Source organism: Leopardus geoffroyi, chromosome E3 (genome assembly GCF_018350155.1).
Source record: "Leopardus geoffroyi isolate Oge1 chromosome E3, O.geoffroyi_Oge1_pat1.0, whole genome shotgun sequence".
NCBI lineage: Eukaryota > Metazoa > Chordata > Mammalia > Carnivora > Felidae > Leopardus > Leopardus geoffroyi.
The window spans coordinates 19,292,119-19,312,939 of NC_059340.1; the positions used below are offsets into that span (position 1 = coordinate 19,292,119).

General features: G+C 59.7%; 2 protein-coding genes and 1 long non-coding RNA gene across 10 annotated transcripts in view; 2 read left to right on the forward strand and 1 right to left on the reverse strand.

The window, feature by feature from the left end:
* SH2B1 (SH2B adaptor protein 1) lies at positions 1-8,232 on the forward strand. 7 transcript variants are annotated; one of them, XM_045461807.1, is made up of 10 exons: positions 1-132; positions 2,143-3,170; positions 3,437-3,538; positions 3,788-3,879; positions 3,992-4,167; positions 5,812-6,024; positions 6,209-6,420; positions 6,532-6,759; positions 7,170-7,269; positions 7,448-8,232. In XM_045461807.1, coding segments are annotated over exons 2-10 (2,064 nt in total). In that variant the 5' UTR covers positions 1-132; positions 2,143-2,231; the 3' UTR covers positions 7,450-8,232. The 7 variants fall into 7 exon arrangements, with proteins under 7 accessions (XP_045317763.1, XP_045317764.1, XP_045317762.1 ...); XM_045461808.1 differs by having other exon boundaries at positions 6,532-6,703; XM_045461806.1 differs by lacking the exon at positions 7,170-7,269.
* On the reverse strand, positions 8,210-12,864 carry LOC123589551. The gene is made up of 2 exons (XR_006708384.1): positions 12,772-12,864; positions 8,210-8,827 (listed from the first exon to the last, which is right to left on the reverse strand). It is a non-coding gene; the product is annotated as an uncharacterized LOC123589551 (long non-coding RNA).
* ATP2A1 (ATPase sarcoplasmic/endoplasmic reticulum Ca2+ transporting 1) overlaps positions 12,192-20,821 on the forward strand; it is a 15,618-nt gene continuing 6,988 nt past the window's right edge. The window contains exons 1-9 of one of the 2 annotated variants that reach the window (XM_045461800.1): positions 12,192-12,511; positions 12,854-12,871; positions 13,275-13,357; positions 14,788-14,892; positions 15,595-15,733; positions 17,668-17,748; positions 18,609-18,694; positions 18,850-19,147; positions 19,340-19,506. In XM_045461800.1, the coding sequence (XP_045317756.1) occupies positions 12,394-12,511; positions 12,854-12,871; positions 13,275-13,357; positions 14,788-14,892; positions 15,595-15,733; positions 17,668-17,748; positions 18,609-18,694; positions 18,850-19,147; positions 19,340-19,506 (1,095 nt within the window). In that variant the 5' untranslated portion in view covers positions 12,192-12,393. The remainder of the gene's footprint in view (positions 12,512-12,853; positions 12,872-13,274; positions 13,358-14,787; positions 14,893-15,594; positions 15,734-17,667; positions 17,749-18,608; positions 18,695-18,849; positions 19,148-19,339; positions 19,507-20,821) is intronic. The other variant, XM_045461801.1, reaches the window with a different exon arrangement.

Consider the following 20,821-nt stretch of genomic DNA (forward strand, 5'->3'; position numbering starts at 1 on the left):
TTCGGTGACGGGAAAAGGGGTCCCGGCGCCTGCGCAGAAGCGGCCTGAGAGCTAGTCGCGGAGTGCGGGGGGAGGGGCAGGGAGCGGGAGCTGCCGCCGCCGCCGGAGCTAACCGCGGGGACCGAGATGCAGGTGGGACCGGAACCGGAACCCCCCCTCTTCAAGTACCTCTTCCCTCGCCGCGACCCGGCCCCGGCGCCTGAGAGGAGCCCTGGGTGGGGGCGGGCGTGGGGGGTGGGGGCAGAGGCAGGAGGGGCGCTCGGCCCCGGAGAGTGCAGCAGACGGGGCTGGTCCCGAGGCGGCTGCGGCCCCGGGGAATGGGCGGGTCGAGGGTGTCCAGGGAGTAGGGTCGGGTCGGAGTGCATTGACCACCGGGCCCAGAGGGTCCGAGCCGGGAGCGGAGCCTGCACCCTCCACCACCCGCCCTTCGGGAAATTTCAGAACTGAGCCCAGAGGCAGGTGCACCGGGAGAATGTGTCTGAGGCTTGCTTGGCAGAAGAGAAACTGAGTCACCAGCTCAGGAGCCGCAGGGTCAGCGGGCCTGAAGGGGGCCGGGTCTGCCAGTGGTGCAGAGGGTTGGGCGGGCCTGTGTGAGCCGAGGTGGCCACTGCCTGGAGATCGCTCTCCCTGCTGCGTCTGCACCTCTTGGCTCGGTTCCCCTGTGCTCCATGACTCTTGCGTCTCCTGGCTTCTCGTTGGTTTGGAATTGTCCCTGTGGTTGGAGCCGTCTGAATGTGTAGGATCTAGGCCAAGGAGGAAGGGGACGGGTCGCTGGTTGTGGGTCTGAGCAGGAGTCTGAGGTTTGGGGAGACTTTCCTGAGCTGTCCTCCCCGCAGCCCTGGTGCCAGTCATCATCCAACGTAATATGGGGGAGGAACACTAACAAAGAGCCATGGGTTATAAATGCCAGGCCCAGCTCTGCCACTTGCTAGTTGTAAGAGCTTGGGAAGCCTCTTCCTTTCTCTGATTTCTCTCTTGGAAAAATTGGAACCCATAAAGATAGTAATAACGGGGCGGGCATTTATGGTGTGCTTGCTTTCTGCCAAGCCCTGACAGGTTCCGTTTGATTCTCCCCGCGAGTCTAGGAGTTAGGGATCATGAGCTCTGTTTTATAGATACACGCCCGCAGTTCCGAGAGGACATAGGATCTGTTCAAGATCACGCAGCTAATAGGTGGCCGAGCTGGGATTTCATCCCAGGTCCAACTCCACGTCCCACAGCCTTAACCACCAGGCTCACCAGCCTTTAGGGCACCCTCCCCAGTGAAAGAAGAGGAAGTGAGAAACCCTAGGGCCCCAGCTCCCTGTTATGTTTTATTTACTTTGTGGCCAAGAAAGACTTGCCCTGACCCAACCCACAGTCTTCCCCCGCCTGGTGCTGCCTGGTGCTGCTGCTTCTGGGCCCCAGGCTGAAGGCACAAAGAACTGGGCTGTGGCCATTCCAAGCCTCTGTCACACCGTGCTGGGGTGCTGGGCCCTGGGGTCCGCTTTCAGGACAGTTCTGGTTTCAGTCCATCATCCATTCCGCCTCTTGACTGAGCAGACTCCCTCCCCAGAGCTGGACCTCAGGACGCGCGAGGCAGGGTCTCTAAGCGCTGCAGACCTAGCTCCCTGAGAGCTGGGGCAGGGAGGGGCTGTGACAGGCTGGTCCAGCCAGTCCCTGGGGACGAGGACTATGCAGTGGGCAAAACCGTAGACTTGGAGTTCTGAGACTTCTCTGAGCTTCGGTTTCCTCACCTATTATCAAGGTTATTAAAGCCTGTTGCAGGGAAAGGTAAGAACACATGGGAAGCATGTGATAAACCTCGAAGGACCTGTTGTGGAGAAGGGAGGTGGTGTGAGTGGTAAAGACTCCTTTTTAGAGGCAGGTGCTTTGCGGCCGCGTGTCGCTCCTGGAACCAGAACCAGGGGGAGTGGGTTGGGAAGGCAGCGGGGCAGGTGCACCTCCCTCCCCCCCGGGGAGCCAGCTGAATGGGGTGTGTGGGGTGTGAGGCTCTGGGAAAGGGAAGGGAGGCGGTGTGGTGTGTTCCCCACTGCTTTCCGAGGAGTCCAGACCAGAGTGGGGAGTCCGCTCGGGGTGGGGCTCTGCCCCCAGTCCCACCTCAGCAGTGACTCGGTGTATGTGCCTCTCTTCCTTCTGCAGCTGCTGTCGCTCACCCCGTGTCTTCTGGCCGCTTCCCTCTTTGCTGCCCCTCCCCACAGGCTCCCCCTCTCCACCTCCTGGGGACCATCATGAATGGTGCCCCTTCCCCGGAGGACGGGGCCTCCCCCTCCCCTCCCCCTTTGCCACCACCCCCTCCCCCGAGTTGGCGGGAGTTCTGTGAGTCCCACGCCCGGGCTGCCGCCCTGGATTTCGCCCGCCGATTTCGCCTCTACCTGGCCTCCCACCCCCAGTATGCAGGGCCCGGGGCTGAGGCTGCCTTCTCCCGCCGTTTTGCTGAGCTCTTCCTGCAGCATTTTGAAGCTGAGGTGGCCCGGGCCTCCGGCTCCCTCTCACCACCCATCCTGGCTCCCCTGAGTCCCGGTGTGGAGATCCCGCCACACGACCTGTCCCTTGAGAGCTGCAGGGTGGGCGGGCCCCTGGCTGTGCTGGGCCCTTCTCGATCATCTGAGGACCTGGCCGGCCCCCTCCCTTCCTCAGTCTCTTCCTCTTCTACGACCTCCTCGAAGCCGAAGCTAAAGAAACGCTTCTCTCTCCGCTCCGTGGGTCGCTCGGTCCGCGGTTCAGTCCGCGGCATCCTGCAGTGGCGGGGGACCGTTGACCCACCCTCCCCAGCTGGGCCCCTCGAGACCTCATCGGGCCCCCCAGTCCTGGGTGGAAACAGCAACTCCAACTCCTCTGGCGGGGCTGGGACCATTGGCAGGGGACTGGTTAGTGATGGAACATCCCCCGGGGACAGATGGACTCACCGATTTGAGAGGCTGAGACTCAGTCGGGGCGGGGGGGCCTTGAAGGATGGAGCAGGGATGGTGCAGAGGGAAGAGCTGCTGAGTTTCATGGGGGCTGAAGAGGCAGCCCCGGACCCAGCCGGAGTGGGCCGGGGAGGAGGGGCAGCTGGGCCTACCTCAGGGGGAGGAGGGCAGCCTCAGTGGCAGAAGTGTCGCTTACTGCTTCGAAGTGAAGGAGAAGGAGGAGGAGGAAGCCGTCTGGAGTTCTTTGTACCGCCCAAGGTGAGGCCCCGAGGAGGGTGGGGAACCACCGGGAGCGGGGCGATCGAGCCACCGGAGCGGGACAGCCCACACGCGTAGCCCTGCTCGCTTTGGTTTCTAAAGCTCCTGACTCTGGGGGAGCAGCTGTGGGCAGGACTGCAAAAGTAGTGCTGTGGTCCTTTGTCTGACTCCCTTAGGGCTTGGGAGGAAAGATGGGTCTCTGGAGGGAAGGGAGAGGGGGTCCCTGCACACCGAAAGTTTGGCTCTTGCTTTCCTTCCCGACTTAGGCGTCTCGGCCTCGACTCAGCATTCCCTGCTCTACCATCACGGACGTGCGGACAACCACAGCCCTGGAGATGCCTGACCGGGAGAACACGTTTGTGGTTAAGGTAGGGGCTCTGGGCTCCTGCCCCCTCGGGGAGTGCTTGTTCTGGGGAGAAAGCTGGGACAGCACACTGAAACAAGGAACTTGGTGACAGGAGGTGCCGGTATGTTGCCCAGGGCCTCGAGAGTGTGTCTGTGGGGCAGTAGCCCCTCCGGGAGGAGGAAAGGCGGGGAGGGTGTTCTTGTTGTCAGCAGGGGTGGCTAAGGGCCTCCGGACCTGGAAGTGGCCCGTGGGCCTCCTCTTGTCCCCATAGGTGGAAGGCCCCTCCGAGTACATCCTGGAGACAGTTGATGCTCTACATGTGAAGGCCTGGGTGTCTGACATCCAAGAATGCCTGAGCCCGGGGTGAGTGAGGAGCCTGACTGCTGTCACTGAGGGGACCCGGTGGGGGTGGGGAGCAGCCTTCGGGCTGTCACTGGTGAGTTGCCTCACAACACCATTTTCCCTGTCTCTGCAGACCCTGCCCCGCTACCAGTCCCCGCCCCATGACCCTCCCCCTGGCCCCTGGGACCTCATTCCTTACGAGGGAGAACACAGACAGCCTGGAGCTGCCCTGCCTCAATCATTCAGAGAGCCTGCCCAGCCAGGATCTGCTGCTGGGACCCAGCGAGAGCAATGACCGCCTGTCGCAGGGTAAGGGCGGAGCCTTAGAGCGCTGTGAACTTCAGAACCCCGCCGTGCCAGGCCCAGGCCCTCCCTCCCGACTCTACCACGCACCCCAGTCCCAACCCTCGGCTGCCTGTTGTCACCCACCGACTGCCCGTCCCTTGTCCCCGTACGTGCCACACCGCAGTTTGCCACTTAGAACCGTCGCCATCGCCGCCTCGCACGAACCCCAGGCGAACTCCCGTCCAGCCTTCCGTGTCCGGCCTTTTCTCCTTTTCCGTAAGCCTTGTGCAGATGTCCACTCTGGCTGGACATAGTGGTTCCCTTCTCCGAGCTCCCGGAACGCTTTGTACACATCTTCGTTTTGTTCTTACCGTGCATTTCTGTACACGTGTCAACGGCACGAGATCTTCTCTCGACTCTGTACTTCTTGGCCTGACTAAAGATGCACAGGCCCTACCCACACACAGGCACGCCCAAAGACGTGCATCTGCCTGGCCCAGTTCACCTTTGTAGACTCCATTATACTCTCTCTCCTGCTCCTCTGTTCTGGGTCTAGGGTTCATGGTGCCTGGCTGTGATCACTGAGGAAACAAATGGATTAAAGAATGTTGGAGCTAGGATGGACCTTACGAGTCATTAGGTCCAGTCTCCTCGTTTCCAGACCCCTCAGGCAGCTAAGACCAGGGAGGGGAAATGGCTTTTCTGAGGTCACCTGAGAGTCCCTGACAAAGACGGGGGCCACGCCGGTCCGCTTCCTGCACCACGACACCTGTCTTCTGAGCGCTGACAACGTACGCCATTGCCGTAGGCTCAGGCCTGCCACCAGCAGACATTCAGCAATGCCCTGCTACCTCCCTGACCTTGTGCGAGGCTCTGGGGCAGGATAGGGGAGCCCGGAGATGCCTGAGACAAGCTGCTTGCCTTCCGTGGGCTCCCGGTCTAGTTGAGTTGACGGGCTCTCGCTCCCTCTGGAAAGCAGGACGCTAACACGGAGAGCCTGTACTTAGTGTTCTCTGAGCATCACAGGCAGAGAGCTTCCCGGGAGCTCAGAGGAAGCGGAGAGTCGGGGAAGGTGGGATAGACAGGATACTACACAGAGGAGGTGAGAGGAAAGAACAGGGCTTGGAGGAGGAGGCAGAGGGCGAGAGCACAGCCCTGCAATGGGGGCGGGGGAGCCCGGGAGCCCTGGGCAAATCGGACAGGATGCTCAGGCTGGCATGGAGGGCACAGGGCCACGAGTTAACGTGAAGGTCAGGTCGCCTAGGTTGGGCAGATCGGTAGGAGGATCTCTGACGTCTCTGAGGGTTGGAGAGTTGGTCCTGAAGGCCGGAAAAGGACCCTATGTGATGCGAAAATATCCGAGGGATTCTTCGCGACGCCCACCTCCGCGACAGTCGCTGTCATTTCAGCTGTCGATTCAGAGAAACTAGAGGTGCGTTGGACTCCAGGCCCTCCGGACGGCCCGTCTGTGGTCCCTCAGCAGGGCCTGAGGCAGAAGTCGGGAGCCGGAGGGGGAGAACAGCAGCGGCCGCCGCCGACAGAAGGACCCGGCATTCCGGCCGGCCGACCGTGCCGGTGCGCGCAGGACAGACTGGCTGGTGGCCGACCAGTCCTGGCAAAGAGTAGTTTCTCGGCTTCTCAACCTGGCCCTCCTCCCTTGTTTTCCAGGGGCTTACGGGGGCCTCTCAGACCGCCCCTCGGCGTCCATCTCCCCCAGCTCCGCCTCCATCGCCGCCTCCCATTTTGACTCCATGGAACTGCTTCCCCCAGAGTTGCCCCCCCGTATCCCCATCGAAGAGGGACCCCCGGCAGGCACAGCCCATCCCCTCTCAGCTCCCTACCCACCCCTGGACACTCCGGAGACGGCCACAGGTACCAGAGGTGAGAGTGTGTGTCTGCGTCCAGGCCCGGTTGCCCGCCCTCGGGAGACTCTCCTCTCGGGATCCTGAAGGATCTGACCCGGGGGAGGGAGGTGACGTGTGAGGGGAAAGCAAGGCTTTTCTTCTCCCAGGATGGGGGAGGCTTCCCTGACACCCCGGTTTCCCTCCCTCTCTCCTTCCTGAAGGATCATTCCTGTTCCAGGGGGAGTCAGAGGGAGGTGAAGGGGACCAGCCCCTCTCAGGGTATCCTTGGTTCCACGGGATGCTCTCTCGACTCAAGGCCGCCCAGCTAGTGCTGGCCGGAGGCACCGGCTCCCATGGCGTCTTCCTGGTACGTCAGAGTGAGACGAGACGGGGTGAATACGTCCTCACTTTCAACTTCCAGGGCAAGGCCAAGGTGAGTGAGGAAGGGGCCGTGCGGCACGCAGTGAGCCCGCGGGTGGAGCGGGGGAACGTGGCCGTGCAGGGGAGAGGGGCTCCCGCTTCACTCTGCTCATCCTGCCCTCAGCACCTGCGCCTGTCGCTGAACGAGGAGGGTCAGTGCCGGGTCCAGCACTTGTGGTTCCAGTCCATTTTCGATATGCTCGAGCATTTCCGAGTGCACCCCATCCCTCTGGAGTCTGGAGGCTCCAGTGACGTTGTTCTTGTCAGCTATGTCGTGTCCTCCCAGCGACAGCAGGGTGAGCAGAGCAGGTCTGCAGGGGAGGAGGTGCCCGTGCACCCAAGAAGCGAGGAGGTGTGTGTGCCAGCAAGACGGGGCGGGGGGCTGTGAGGAGGAGAGGCTTCGTTAGGGAGAGTAGGGCAGAGCAGGCTCCGGGGTGTTGGGCTTTCGGAGGGGAAGCAGGACACTGAGGACGTAGGGAGGCAGAGGTTCCTCACTGGAGCCGGGAGGAAGCAGAAGCTGGGCCGGTGCATCCCCATTCCATCAGACCCCTCTGTTCCATCATCTGTGTGTCTCTTGGATCGGTCCTCTCCAGCCTTGTCTTTGCCCTTTGTCACAATCTCACCTTGGGCCTGCCCTCCTGGGGGATGCTCAGTCTGATCCCCCCCCCCTCCTCCCTCGATGTCTGACGTCCCTGTCTGATCTCTCCTTTTCCCCACCCCAACGTCCCATCTGTCCCCACGTTGCCCCTCCCCCTCCCCCAGGCCGGGAGCAGGCCGGGAGCCATGCAGGGGTGTGCGAGGGAGATCGATGCTACCCCGATGCCTCCTCCACCCTCATGCCCTTCGGAGCGAGTGACTGTGTGTAAGTGTGGTCCTCCTCTCACCGCCGCCCATGATCCATCTTCCATGGACGGGGGGGTTGCTCAGGAGACGGGATGTGGGGGAGATAGCACGTGGCTTCTGGGGGGATGAGTGCAGGGGAGGCCGCCGCAAGAGCTGGCCTCCCCTCCACAGTCTGTCTTCTTACCATTCCTATCCAGAACCGAACACCTCCCATGACCCACCCCAGCCCCCTGAACCCCCTTCATGGACAGATCCCCCACATCCTGGGGCAGAAGAGGCGTCGGGGGCGCCAGAAGTGGCGGCAGCAGCAGCCGCAGCAGCCAAAGAGAGGCAAGAGAAAGAGAAAGCGGGCAGTGGAGGGGTCCAGGAAGAGCTGGTCCCCGTGGTTGAGCTGGTCCCCGTGGTTGAATTGGAAGAGGCCGTAGCGCCAGGCACGGAGGCCCCGGGAGGCGCTGGATCTGGTGGGGACCCCGGGGCCACCCCGATGGTGCAGCTGCAGCAGTTACCACTAGGGGGCGATGGAGAAGAAGGGGGCCATCCCAGAGCCATTAATAACCAGTACTCCTTCGTGTGAGACACCCTACCCCGCTCTTTCTCCACTCTTCTTGCTCCCCAGCCCTTAGTTCATGAGATTGGGGCTGGGCAGGGATGTAGAGGAGCGGTAGGAATCCCCTCCCCACGTGCTTCCTGACCCTTGACGGCCAAGGGCATATACGTCGGTACAAGAAGAGGTTCAAGAGCCCTGTTAACTCCCCGGTTCGTACACTACAGGTGCCCCATCCCCTGGGCAGGGGATTTGGGCTCCATTACCTCCCTGAGGGGCTCTTATGGTCAGCCCCACCCCTGGGGGCCTTTTCCCCATTAACCACCCCCCCAGCCCGAGGAAGGGTGAGGGGGAAGGGCTGTCCGTTATATTGAGGTGGTTGTTGTTGTTGTTTTAAACAAAATGGAGAAGCATAAATAAATAAAAGGGTTTATCTCAGTTCCGTCGTGATGGCTGTGGCCACTGTTTGCAGCGGGGGCTGGGGCAGGTGGGGCAGGAAAGCAGCCCACTCGGCGTTGCCCGCTCCAGAGCTGAGAGGCCAGAAGGCTGCGTCAGGTCAAGTCCCGGTTGCCCTCCAGCCCTGTGCTTTCGGCCCATTGCTCCCCCGTGGGCGGTCCTGTTTGTTGAGCGGTAAGTGCAGAGCCCAGTAGTGCTTCTCGGGGTTTGCGGCCAAGTTCTCTTAACGGGACCGGACAGTGAACAGCAGGATCGGCAACCTCCAAGGTCCTCCAAGGACCCTTCTTGCTCTAAGTTCTTCAGTTAAGGCTTCCCACCCTAGGGAGAAAGCAGGCAGAGGGCGATCGTGGGGGCGGGGCTGGGGCCCAGTGGCCGTGTTGGGAGAGGTTGAATGTGGCAGCCACAGAGTCTGGCTGCAGAGGGGCCCAGGGCAGGCTGGCTGCTCCCCTTCTCGGGGCCAGGCTGGGAAGCCGGGGGGTAGATGACAGAGAGCACTGGCTTTCACTCCTAGCTTTTCCTCTCCTTTGCTGTTTGGCCTAGGCCCGGTGTTAGCCTCTCCAGGCCTCAGTATCCTCACCTGTAAAATGGGAAGTTTCGTTTGGGTTGGAGCTGCTGATACGATTTGCTTGGCCTGGATAGTGTTTCCATTGGGATTTCACCTACAAGTTCAGATGACTGGCTTCTCCAGAAAATCAGAAGATCCACCCTCACGTGCTCCTCCGCTCTCTTTCCACATCTGCTCCATCCCTACTGGCCCACTTCACTCACGTGGCCTTCCCAGCCCCGTGGGCAGGAGTTTGCAACCCCTTTCACTCCTCGCAGCGCCCCCATTAAACCCAGGCTCTGCTCTCTGAGCTGAATTGCAGCCATGGGTTTCCCAGCCCTGTGGGTGGTGGGTGTCCACAAGGAGGGGCCGGGTTCCGAAGAATCCCGCCTGTCGTGCTTCGCCCTCTCCCCTCCTCACCTCCACCCAGCGCTGCCTCTCACCTTCCTTCCCCGGGGAAGCAGGGAGCCTACGTTCTCACGCCCCTCAGCCACCGTTCCCCCACCTCCAGGAGGCCCTACCCATGCTTATGACCTTGCTATTCTGGGCCTTGCGTCCTGTTGGGAGATGGACAGGAGACAGCTGGGCTCACAGGCCACCCAGGCTGGGGGCTAGCTGGGGGAAGCCTGCTGGCTCTCCCAGTTTTGTCTAAGCCCTGGGGCTCCCCCAAACCTTGGCCTCAGGAGACTGGGGATAGACTTGACCTTGCAAAGGAGGGGATGGTATGGACATCTGGGTGCTGTATTCTGGAAAGTGAGGTGGTGAGTGAAGGCTGTGGCGCCCCAGGGTAAGCAGGACATGATCCCCTCCTAATCTAGCAGCAACTGGTGCTATGAGGCTCCCCCTCCCCCTAAACCCCGCCAGCGTCAGGAACCTGCCTTCTGAAGTGGGTGGGGGAGGGGGACAAGGAGCACCCCGCACTCCAGGACCTGCATGTCTTGGCTGGAAGAGCCTCAGAGACTGTTTCCCTCTAGCCTTGCTATAAGGATGGTTGAGCTGAAGTTTGGGACCGGTCAGGGAGTGGCCAGGCTCTGTGTCCCTGTCCTTCAGAACCAGGCCTCTCCCATTAGCTTCAGCCCTCATAGGAGGGGAGGCACACCCACAACCGTGGGCTTGGAGACCCCAGCGGGAGGGATCCAAGAGAACCAGTGCCTTCCCGGTCCGCACCCCCAGGCTCCCTGACGGCCAGCCTTTTGCAGCTCTTGTGTGGCTCTTCCTCTCTGGCTTCAGCTTTCCCTCTGGGAAGTTGGGGGAGGTAGGAGTCACCTTAAAGGGCCCGGCTGGCAGCAGTGTCCTGTAAAGCCTTCCTCCCTTCGGCCTCCTGCTCTCAACTCCCTCGAAGCTGCGATCCCTCCAGTCTTCCCCCCCCCCCCCATCTCCATGTTTGGGCATTCCTGCCCCTTTAAGACTGTGCCCCTGTCACTTCTCCAGGTGGTGGCGGGGAGAAGCCAGAGAGCACCAAAAGGCTTGGCAGATGCTGAGCCTGATTCTGGCCTGAGAAGGTGGGTGCTGGGCCAGATGGAGGTGCCTGTGGATGTGACCCCACTGTCTGAGCCCCCATCCCCAGGTCACAGCTTAAGGGAGGGGTTTGTTAGAACCATGAAAAGGGGGACAGAAGGAGCACCGTGTCCTCAACTCACCCAGAAGGCTCCCCTCCCCCCCCAAGTCCAGGCAGAGAGAAGGATAAGTATGGGGGGCTAAATCCTTAAGTGCCACCCACCCCTGCTGGCCAGCCCGCTCCCCCAAAGTGAGGCTTCCCTTTCCTTTGCTCGCCGTCTCCTCTGTCATTGCTTAGGAACTTGAGTGCCAGGGAGGGAAGCAGCCTGGAGAACCCTTTCAGTGGCCTGGACTGCTGACTGTCCATCTTAGGAAGCCGGAGGCCTAGACGCAGGAAGGACTTGAGGCTCCTTCTTCCCTTCCCTGACCTTCCACTGCTACTCTCACTGAACCTCTCTCCTCTCTCCGCCCTCCTTTCCTCCCCTGCCCACAGCCCAGGCTACCCTCTGCTCCTCCAGCAGCTGCCCTGGTAGCAACCAAAAGACGCCCCCATCCCGGAGCAGGGGTGGGGGTGGGGGGCTCAGAGCAGCTGCTTCTACGAGGAAGCTGACACCAAGGCCAGCCGCTCAGCAACAACTTGTGGCTTTGCACCCAGCCCTGGGCCCCCACCCACCTGGCTGCCGCATGCCAGCTCCCTGCTGTCCCTTTTCCCCATTGCTCCTCAGACTTCCCTCTGACCCGGGCAGCCCTGTCTCTGTTTCCCCAGCTCTGTTCTGTCCTTATTTCCCCTAGACCTGTCCCCATCGAGCTACCCCCTCCCCATTCCTTCCGTCTGGGACCTCTACCCTATCCAGCTTCCCAGCCCCCTTCCCTTGACACCCCTTCCTCCCTCATGCCTCTTCCTGTGGGATGTGCCCGGCACCTGAGCAGCTCTGATCCTCTCTCCCCTGGAGGAGATACTTCAGGGTCGGGGGGAGTGCAGACCACACATCATCTGGGGTCTGCCATGTGAGCCCCTTGAATTAAAGAATACAGTGGGGGATGAGGTGACCCTCATTCCATGACTGGGGGTGACTCCCGCCCCCAACCTGAGACATTTATCCCTCTCCCTCTGCCATCAGCACATTCTGTAGCCTCTTGGATTACCTGGCTGTCTGGGTATCCCATTTTCTTGGGGGGGGGGGATTCCCTATCAGGGATGGGGGGGCCCCCGAAGGCTACATTCCCAGAGGCTGAGTTAGAGCAATGGGGAGGGGGGGTAGTTTGGGGGAGAGACAGGCAGTCCTGGCTTTGCTCACCAGGGCTTGGACACTAAATCCCTTGTTGATGGCTGCAGCAACCCCTCCCGAGGGTAGGGTTACCATCTTCTGCCCTGTCCCCTTGACCCTCTCCCCTCCCTACTTCCCCTTGTCCCTCTAGAACCATTTCCTCTGGCCCCCAAAAGGATGTTGTCCCCCTCTCCAGTCCCCTGAAGGTTGGAGTATCTGCAGACTGGGTGAGGAAGAAGGAGACTGTCACAGTAGAAACAGGTTGAGAGTGGGTGGAATGGGATGGGGGTCGGGGAAAGAGAAGGGTGGAGGCCTGAGGGTAGAAGTGGAGAAGAACTGGGGGCATGAGTTTGGAACAGGAAGTTCGGGACAACCAAGGAAGTCCAGGCAATTGGGGGAGGGGTCAGCAGAAGACAGAAAGTGAAGTCTTTCCCTGCCCCCCCCCCCTTCCCTGGGGCTGGGGCCACCTTAGCTTCCCTCATGAGTGACATCTCAGGCTGCAGCCCCACTGTTCCCCCTCTGTCAGCAGAAATATCTCTCTTCTGACCCCTCCTGCCAGAGTCTTAGCCAGCCAATCCCTGATCTGGGCGGGGGGAGCCTGGCCCCCCCTACTCCCTCATAAGGACCAGCTGGGGGCTGGGGGGGTGGCCGGCTGCTGCAAGTGGGACGGGGGTCAGAGCTTCGTGGAGGGAAGAAAATCCTGGGGGGGGGCAGGAGAGAAAAAACAAGAAACCCAGACAAACAGGCAGTTGGGCGCACTGAGGAAGACCCCCCAACGCGTGAGAACTCCCCAGAAGGAGCACACCGCCCCCTGGCCCCCAGGAAGGGAGCACAATGGAGGCTGCACACTCCAAGACCACAGAAGAATGTCTGGCCTATTTTGGGGTGAGCGAGACTACAGGCCTGACGCCGGACCAAGTGAAGCGGCACCTAGAGAAATACGGCCCCAATGGTAAGTGTCTCTTAGATGAAAGGCTGGTAACGCCCTCTTGCTCCCCCACCACACAGACATAGACACACACTCACACACTTAGACACACTGGAGTCTCTCCCTCCCGAGTACCTCAGGGAAGAGGTTGGCCACAGTCCGGTGACTGCAGGGGTTAAGAGGATACTGACAAAACAGGGTCCCTGAGGCTCAGAGTTTTGGGAGGTTTTCTGGGATGACCTTGGTGAACCTCAGATGCCCTTTTGGTGACCTGATTCTCTTACCTTAGCCACAGAATCCTGGGGCGGGGGGGCATTAGACTGAGCCCCAAATGAATGTGCCTTTTTCTTCTTTTTCCCTGGGTAGAGCTCCCTGCTGAGGAAGGTAAGTTACTGGAACCTCTGGACTCTCTTAATGACACTCCTCCCCACACCCCCCACTCCCTTCTCCCCACCTTCTCCCGACTGACTCCTGGGGCAAATACCCTCCCCAAAGGTTAAATAAAGGCTGGCTGGGGACAGGAGTTTCCAGGTACTTTCTCTGTGAGGCCTCCAGCCCTTGAACAACTAACCACAACTTTGGGGAGCCTGTTTCTGGACTCCTGGCGAGCTCCCTCAGTCCTTCTCTCAGTACCAAGCGGCTTGCCCATCACCCCCAGAACCTTCCTGCTTAGGCTGTGGAAATCAGGCCACTCTCAGCCCCTGGATCCCAGCCTGCACCTGGAGTCCCAGCCATTCATCCACCAGACCTTAACCGTGGGGGCCCCCTCCCCTGCCTCTTCTCCCAGGGAAGTCCCTGTGGGAGTTGGTGATAGAGCAGTTTGAAGACCTCCTGGTGCGGATCCTTCTCCTGGCCGCCTGCATTTCCTTCGTAAGTGTGGGAGGGCATCTGGGGCCGGCCGGGGTGTGGGTCGGGGATCTGGAGCATCCACGGGGCTGCGGGGGGCGGGGGGCGGAGGGGGGGGGGCTCCGGCCCCTCTGGTCCAAGCCCTCGGCATCCTGCTCCCCAAACCAGAGCCGAGGAGGGTATGGGGGGGGGGGCGTGCTGATGCGCATACGCCTCGGTCCTCCCCACACCCCACAGGCAGGTTTTATTTTAAGCTTTAAGGGTGTTCTCGGCCAAAACACTGAAGCTAAGCCACCCCCGCAGCTTCAAGGGCTTCGAGGGCTCGGGTTACCCCCCCCCAAACGCTGGGCTCCCCGGCTCAAGGCTCAGACACGGCTGCGCTCAGGCCACCGCCGCTCCCGGCATGCCCCGGGGCGCACAGCCGCTCCACCAATCCCCGAGCCTCCTGGCCCCCCTGCCCCGCCCTCTCGGCGCCGATTGGTCAGGGCAAAGACTCCCTCCCAGAGGCGGGAAAGAGCTGCTGGTGTGAGGGTGCCCCCAGATGTGCCAGAAGGCCCAGCCGGACCCCTTACCTGTCTCCGGGCTTCGCTGCCGGCCGCTGTCCAGACTGGGACTCCTGGGGCCCCCCCTCCCCTCTTCACCCCGCTGGCCTGACCTTACTCGCCCTCGCCGGGCCCCTCCTAGCGGCAGGATCAATACCTGTCTGGCCCAGGAGCCCCCCTCGACACCGAGCACTCCAGCAGCCTATCTTTTAGAGTTTCTTCCTTAACATCTTAGTCCTGCTGGAAGACAAGACTGGGGGCCAAGATGTCTCCCTGTCCCCTGCTCTCCGTCATGGAGGCCCTGGAGGCCCCTGAGTACTAGCTGGCAGGGCCTCCCTTCTCCCTTCTCAGATTTGCTCCTTGACATTTGCCTGTAGCTGTTGCCCGGCAGTGGCAACAGCTGGGGTGGGGTGTGTACAGGAGGCCCCGTAACACTATCCCCCCTCCTGCTCCCTCATGAAATTGGAGCTTCCCTGCCTTGGGCTGTTGGGGAGGGCTGGCGGGAGGGGGGGGCGGGGGGGGCAGCGTCCGCGAGGACCACAGGGTTTTCCCTGTGGAGTTTTGTCTCCCATGGGATGGATGTGGTGGTGGGGGGGGGGGGGGTGTCGCTGGCCTGGGTGTCCTGCGAGCTTTGTTTCCAGGCCAACAGCTCGGCCAGGGAAATCCGAAAGCATTCCCAGTTAAACCCCGAGCTGTACACGTCTACACCTGCACATTCCCGCTGCATAACAGCAGTGGCTGTGCCCCTGTGAGTCTGCACTTTGGAGCGCGTAGGACCTCAGACATGCGGGGCTGCGGTACCCGCGTGATGCCCAGCCCTGTTGCCTCCTGCACACTTTCGCAGCCTCACTGCCTTTCTTTATGTGTTCAGGGGGCTATATCACCTGTTATTCTCCCTTCCCCTGCTTCCAGGTGCTGGCCTGGTTCGAGGAAGGTGAAGAAACCATCACTGCCTTTGTTGAACCCTTTGTCATCCTCTTGATCCTCATTGCCAATGCCATCGTGGGGGTTTGGCAGGTTAGCAGTGACCCCGCCTCAGTCCTTACATCCTGACACTAAACATGAAGCCATCCTCCCTCCCAGTCTCCTCCTCCTCCGTCACTTCCTCTGGGCTTGCCTTGTTCTCTGTTCCTAATGCCAGGTTTGGAAAGGGGATGGAGTGTGGGAAAGAGGGGGGGGGGGGTGGTGGGGAGACTGGTGTTCCCACTGTCACTTGCTAGCTGGATAACCCAGGCAAGTTCCTTCACCTCTCTCAGCCTCAGTTTCCTCATCCATAAAGTGGGGGTTAACAATCCTGTCCCTCAGAGTTGTGGTGAAATGTACCAGGATGAGTGTGAAGTAGCCAGCCCCGTGCCTGGCATATAGTAGCAGCTCAATAAATGTAGTTTGATTTTCCTTCTTACCTTACCACCCTCTACTTTTCCTGCCCCTTGCTTTCAGATTTTCTTTGATTCTCTTTTCTTCTCTCCTCTGAACATCCTTACCTGTTTTCAGCCATAAGTGACAGTTTCCTCGACACACACACCTACCTTCACGTGGTAGGTGTGTCTCACTCCCCTATGCCAGAAGTCAGGGCTGCATAACCTGCTCTTCCTCTGTCCTGTCCCTGTTTCTCCGAGGACTCTGGCCCCTGCCCCTAATCCTCCCCGGCCAGTCCCCTCCCCTTCTACAGCCTTCCTCCCTCTGATGACCCTCCTCTCCTCCACCCTGTCCCTCCAGGAGCGTAATGCAGAGAATGCCATTGAGGCTCTGAAGGAATATGAACCCGAGATGGGGAAAGTCTACCGGGCTGACCGCAAGACAGTACAGAGGATCAAGGCTCGGGATATTGTCCCCGGGGACATTGTGGAGGTGGCTGGTGAGTGATGGGAGTGAGTGGTCCAGGAAGGGAGGCCTTGAGTTCAACACAGGGAGGATGTGTATGTTGAGGGTGGGGCCCCCTGATTCTGGTGTCCGGGAGGTAGCCAGGATGGTGGAACCTTTGGCTCTCCTTCCCAGACTCCTCAGGAGGTCACCCCAGGGCACTGTGGCCACAGCACCCCTCCCCGTCAGAGTCTCAGCAGGAACAGCCAGTCCTGTCCCTGACGCTCCAGGCGGACCCCTTGCTCCCCCTCCTCTCACCCAACACTTGCAAGCAACAGGTGGAACCTAGTCCCTGCCAATGGCCCCGTCTCCACCCCCCTCCCGAAGCCTGGCTTCCCGCTCCTTCCACCCACCCCCAAGCTTGGTCAGCTTTAAATCTTGACCTCTCGGTGCCCTTGAGGCCTCTTGAAGGGGAAGGAGTGAGGGTAGAAGGGAGGAGGGGGGCCGAAGGCTCAAGCCCCCAACCATGTAAGGGAAACTCAGGGCCCAGCAGGGAGCACGGGACCTGGGAGGAGGGAGCTCAAGGAGGGGCCCCGCCTCTCTGGTGAGGGACACTTAATGCCTGACCAGGGAGGGGTGGGGGCTGGGTGGCTAAGATTACTGGGATTCTGCCCCCTTCAGCGGTTTTTATATTGGCCCCGCACAGGCCTTCCCACATCTCTAGGGCCCTGGCATAGGGGGATGGATCTAGGCCTCCTTCCTTCCACAAGACTCCCAAGTTGCCACCATGGGCAACCTGGGGAGAGGGAGGGAGGGCGGGCTGAAGACCCCGCTGCGCCATTACAGGGCCGCCCTGCCACGGTGACAGTTTGGAGTCAGCGCCATGAACGTCTATAAATATCGCTGGGGCTTGGGTGACAGGGTGTCCCGCCCCACTCCGTGGCCACCTCCTCCCTCCTCCGTCAGCTTCCTCCGGCATAGGAGGAGGAACCCTAGAAACAGGGAAAGGGAAACGGCCCCGCGAACCCTGTCCCCAGTACCATCTGTGGGACCAGGCGGGATTAGCAGAGCCTCTGGGGGGTGATTAGCCTCCCCAGAGGCCCTGAAGTCCAGGGGGGCGTTACCCACCTTGTCAGCCCACCCACGAGGTGGTTTCCCTACTGACCCACCCTCGTGGATCTCCCGTGGCCTGCCCCCACGCTTGCTTGGCTTTCCCCAGCCCACCCCCTATTCCTTGATTCCTGCAGACCTCCCCTGCCCTCCCATCATCTCCCCAGCTCACTCACCGAGGCTTCCTGCCTTCCCTCAGGTGCTCAGACCAGGGCCTGGCGGGTTTCTAACGTGCGTGCGGTCGTGCGGCCTCCGCCAGGCCCTGCTGGACCTGCGCCCTCTGCCCCTGCAGCTCCTCCCTCTCCTCCTGCCTCTTCCCTTCTCCCCCTTCCCCCTTGCTCCAGCTTTTGTCCTGCTTGACACTGATTTTCTCAATTTCCATGTTTTCTCCCGTTTCTTGTTGTTCCCCTGCCCCATGATTCATTCCGTGGCATTCTCTCCCCCGGATGCGCGTCCCTCAAATTTACCGTTTTCTTCAGTTCTTTTCTTGCCCTTCTCTCCTCACTTTTCTCCCTCTTGTTTCCCTCTCTGTTTTGCTGTCCCGTTACACAACTGGACCATTCCTAATTTTCCTTTTGGCCACTCGGTGCACGTTATCCAGCACGTGCTATGTGCCAGGCAGTGCCCAGGGCCCACTCACGGGCTCACAGCCCCAGGGGGAGAAAAGCGACAAGGGGGCAATTGGAATGAATGTTGAGGGGGGGTGCTTGCTAGGGCTTCAGCAACCCACACCAAGGGCCTGACACAAGCCCAGGGTGGGCACCCAGCCCTGGCGACCTGAAGGACGAGGTAAGGTAATCAGACGAAGATTGGGCTTTTCTTGGGAAGGAAGAAAACTCCTTCCTCAACTGACTTCACTCTTGTCTACTCTTCCCACAGTGGGCGACAAAGTGCCTGCCGATATCCGGATCCTGTCCATCAAATCCACCACCCTCCGGGTTGACCAGTCCATCCTGACGGGTCCGGGGGCCTGGGTGGGAGGATGCTTCATGCAGGGTGGGGGGGGGGGAGGATTTGATGAGGTGGGGAGCTGAGGGGACACACAGGGAGGAAATTCCAGGTGGATGACAGAGAACACCCAGCAACACGACCCACTCAGAGTGGCTCAGCTTTGTTCACTGTCGCAAGCCTGAAACAAGGGGTCATGGGAGAGGGCAGGATGTTTATGCTGATGGTCCACTCTCCAGATGGTCATTGACCCCGTCCTTCCTCATGGGCATTCAGACACCCAGGGAACTCTCCCGTTCCCTCAAAAGCCCCCAAGTGAGGAACCATAGATTCTAGGACATGACGGAGGGTCTGGATGGTTAAAACCACAGCTGCTTCTGTTTCTCCACTGGGAGAGGGAGGGTGAAGAGCCAGTGAGCTTTCCCTGTGGGGCCAAAGAGGCAAGGATGGGCCGGCCCGGGGCAGCTCCCTGAGCCCCTGCCCAGTGGGGTGAGGGAGGCACGGTAGGGACGTCTCCTTCCCAAGAACGTGCTCTGCCGTTGACTGTGCACCTTCACATACGTCAGCTCGTTCGACGTTCGCCAAGACCCTGTGCCGAAGTCTATATATATATTGCCTCCATTTTACAGAGGAACAGAGGTTAAGAGATCCCAGTTTATGCAGCTTGTAAGTGGTTAAGCTGGGACTCAGGTCAACTTTTACTCTAAGTGCGATGGATTTCCCATCGCTTTTTCCAGAGTTCAGACTTCCCCCAGAACTGCTGCTCGGTCCTTACCAGGCCCTGTCCTGCCAAGCAGGGCGGGAGTTAGGGGCGGGAAGGATGGGAGAAGGACATGATGTCATCTGAAAACCCCTTGGCTCCTTCTCCACAGGCGAGTCCGTATCTGTCATCAAGCACACAGACCCTGTTCCTGACCCCCGAGCTGTCAACCAGGATAAGAAGAACATGCTTTTCTCGGTGAGCCATGCAGGGCCAGCTGTCGTGTGCTCAAGCCAGAGGCCCCGGTGTGGGAGGGACATGGCGGCATGAGAAGAGATGAGGCCCGCAGTTTGGAGGATGCAGCGTGAGGGTCTCCTCTCGCCTGATTCCTCGCCTCTCGTTCACCCTTTCAGGGTACCAACATCGCAGCTGGCAAGGCCTTAGGCATCGTGGCCACTACTGGTGTGAGCACCGAGATTGGGAAGATCCGTGACCAGATGGCTGCCACGGAACAGGACAAAACCCCTCTGCAGCAGAAGCTGGATGAGTTTGGGGAGCAGCTCTCCAAGGTCATCTCCCTCATCTGTGTGGCCGTCTGGCTCATCAACATCGGCCATTTCAACGATCCCGTCCACGGCGGCTCCTGGTTGCGGGGTGCCATCTACTACTTTAAGATTGCCGTGGCCCTGGCTGTGGCCGCAATCCCAGAAGGTATGGCGAGCTCTCTCTCTCCTCCCGTCTGCTAATCTAATCTGCAAAGACCCCTTTTCCAAGTAGGATAACGTTTACAGGTTCCAGGGATCGGGACCTGATTGCCTTGGGAGCTATTATTCAGCCTACCACACAAGGTCTCCCTCTCTCCCCTGTCACTGAGTCCTCACTCCTTCCTCTTCCTCCCCACAGGCCTTCCTGCGGTCATCACCACCTGCCTGGCCTTGGGCACCCGGCGGATGGCAAAGAAAAATGCAATCGTGAGGAGTCTGCCCTCCGTGGAGACTCTGGGCTGCACCTCCGTCATCTGTTCCGACAAGACGGGCACCCTCACCACCAACCAGATGTCTGTCTGCAAGGTCAGGGAAGGGGGGGCAGCTCCCTCTCCGAAGACTGCCTTTGGGATGAAATGAGCCCTTCAAAGATGGGGTTACCCCTTCCTCACTGGCAGCTTCTCATTCTGGCCAGGGAAACAAATGCTCAGAGGGCAGGTAGAGTGTGATCGGCCAGCTGTGAAAAAGGCTGAGAGAGACCCCTCTGCTCACCCCACCTGCTAGACTGGTCCTCCATGGCCACACGAATCTTGAACAGCATTTCCTAAACCAGGGCTCTTAATCTTTTCTTTCTCTTTTCTCTTCTTTTCTTTTCCTTTCTTTCTTTTTTCTTTATTTACTTTTGAGAAAGAGAGAGAGAGAGAGCATGAGCAGGGGAGGGGCGGTGGGGGGGGGGGGGATGGATAGAGAGAGGGAAAGAAAGAGAATCCCAAGCAGGCTCTGCACTGTCAGTGTTCACGAACCGCGAGATCATGACCTGAGCCGAAACCAAGAATCTGACGCTTTATCGATTGAGCCACCCAGGCTCCCCGGGCTCTTACTTTTTTCTGTACCTCAGACTCTTTGGCAGTATGGGCAACAGTTGAAATGTAGAAAAGAAAATACATAGGATTCTGTTTAAAAAAATGCATCGGGTTACAGGGAAACCGGTGATTGCAATACAGTTACCAAAACATTTTAAAAACAAATTTGTGATTTGGTCACACACAGGCTTTGGAACTAACGCATTAAGTAGCAGGAAGCCGCGATGAGCAGAGATGCTATTGTGAGGGTTCTGCAGCAATGCAGCGTGATAGGAAAGTATCTGTGATCACACTGGTGGCAAAGGCACGGCTGTTGCTAATACTGATGGGGTCCATTGCCTGCATTCATAATTGGAAGGAAATGCTCAATGTCAGAAAATAAGAGAGGTTTTTTGTTTTTTGTTTTTTGTTTTGCCATCAAAGTTCACAGACCTCTTGGCAGAGGGTTGGGGTCGGGGGTCTCATTCATGGACCCCAGGCAGAGAACCCCGGCTCTAAGCAGAGTTCCGGGGGCTGGCATATCCAGGAAGAATAAATTGTTCTGAGAATCGAGGGCCGTGCGGTCGGGCGAGGACAGCTGTACCCTTAGCTCCTTTGGGGACACCCACATGCTTGCTGGCACTTGAAAGCCTTGGAGAACGCTGACCGTCAAGAGGGTGGATTCCGCTTTCTTTAACCCAGAGTTTTGCAAGCTTGACCACAGAACCGCTTTATCTCGGAACTCGTCTTTAGCCCCATCCTTTCCCCGCTGGCTATAGCTCAGAGCAGGCTTGCTCCTCTCTGGGACCTTCCAGAGCCCAGGCTTCAAAGCCAGACCG

Bases quoted from the DNA above. Each gene is read 5' to 3' on its own strand.
- SH2B1 (XM_045461802.1), top strand. From the start codon at position 2,232: ATGAATGGTGCCCCTTCCCCGGAGGACGGGGCCTCCCCCTCCCCTCCC. The intron at 3,880-3,991 runs GTGAGTGAGGAG...CTGTCTCTGCAG, and splicing joins CAAGAATGCCTGAGCCCGGG to ACCCTGCCCCGCTACCAGTC. The intron at 6,704-7,447 runs GTGAGCAGAGCA...ATTCCTATCCAG, and splicing joins GTCCTCCCAGCGACAGCAGG to AACCGAACACCTCCCATGAC.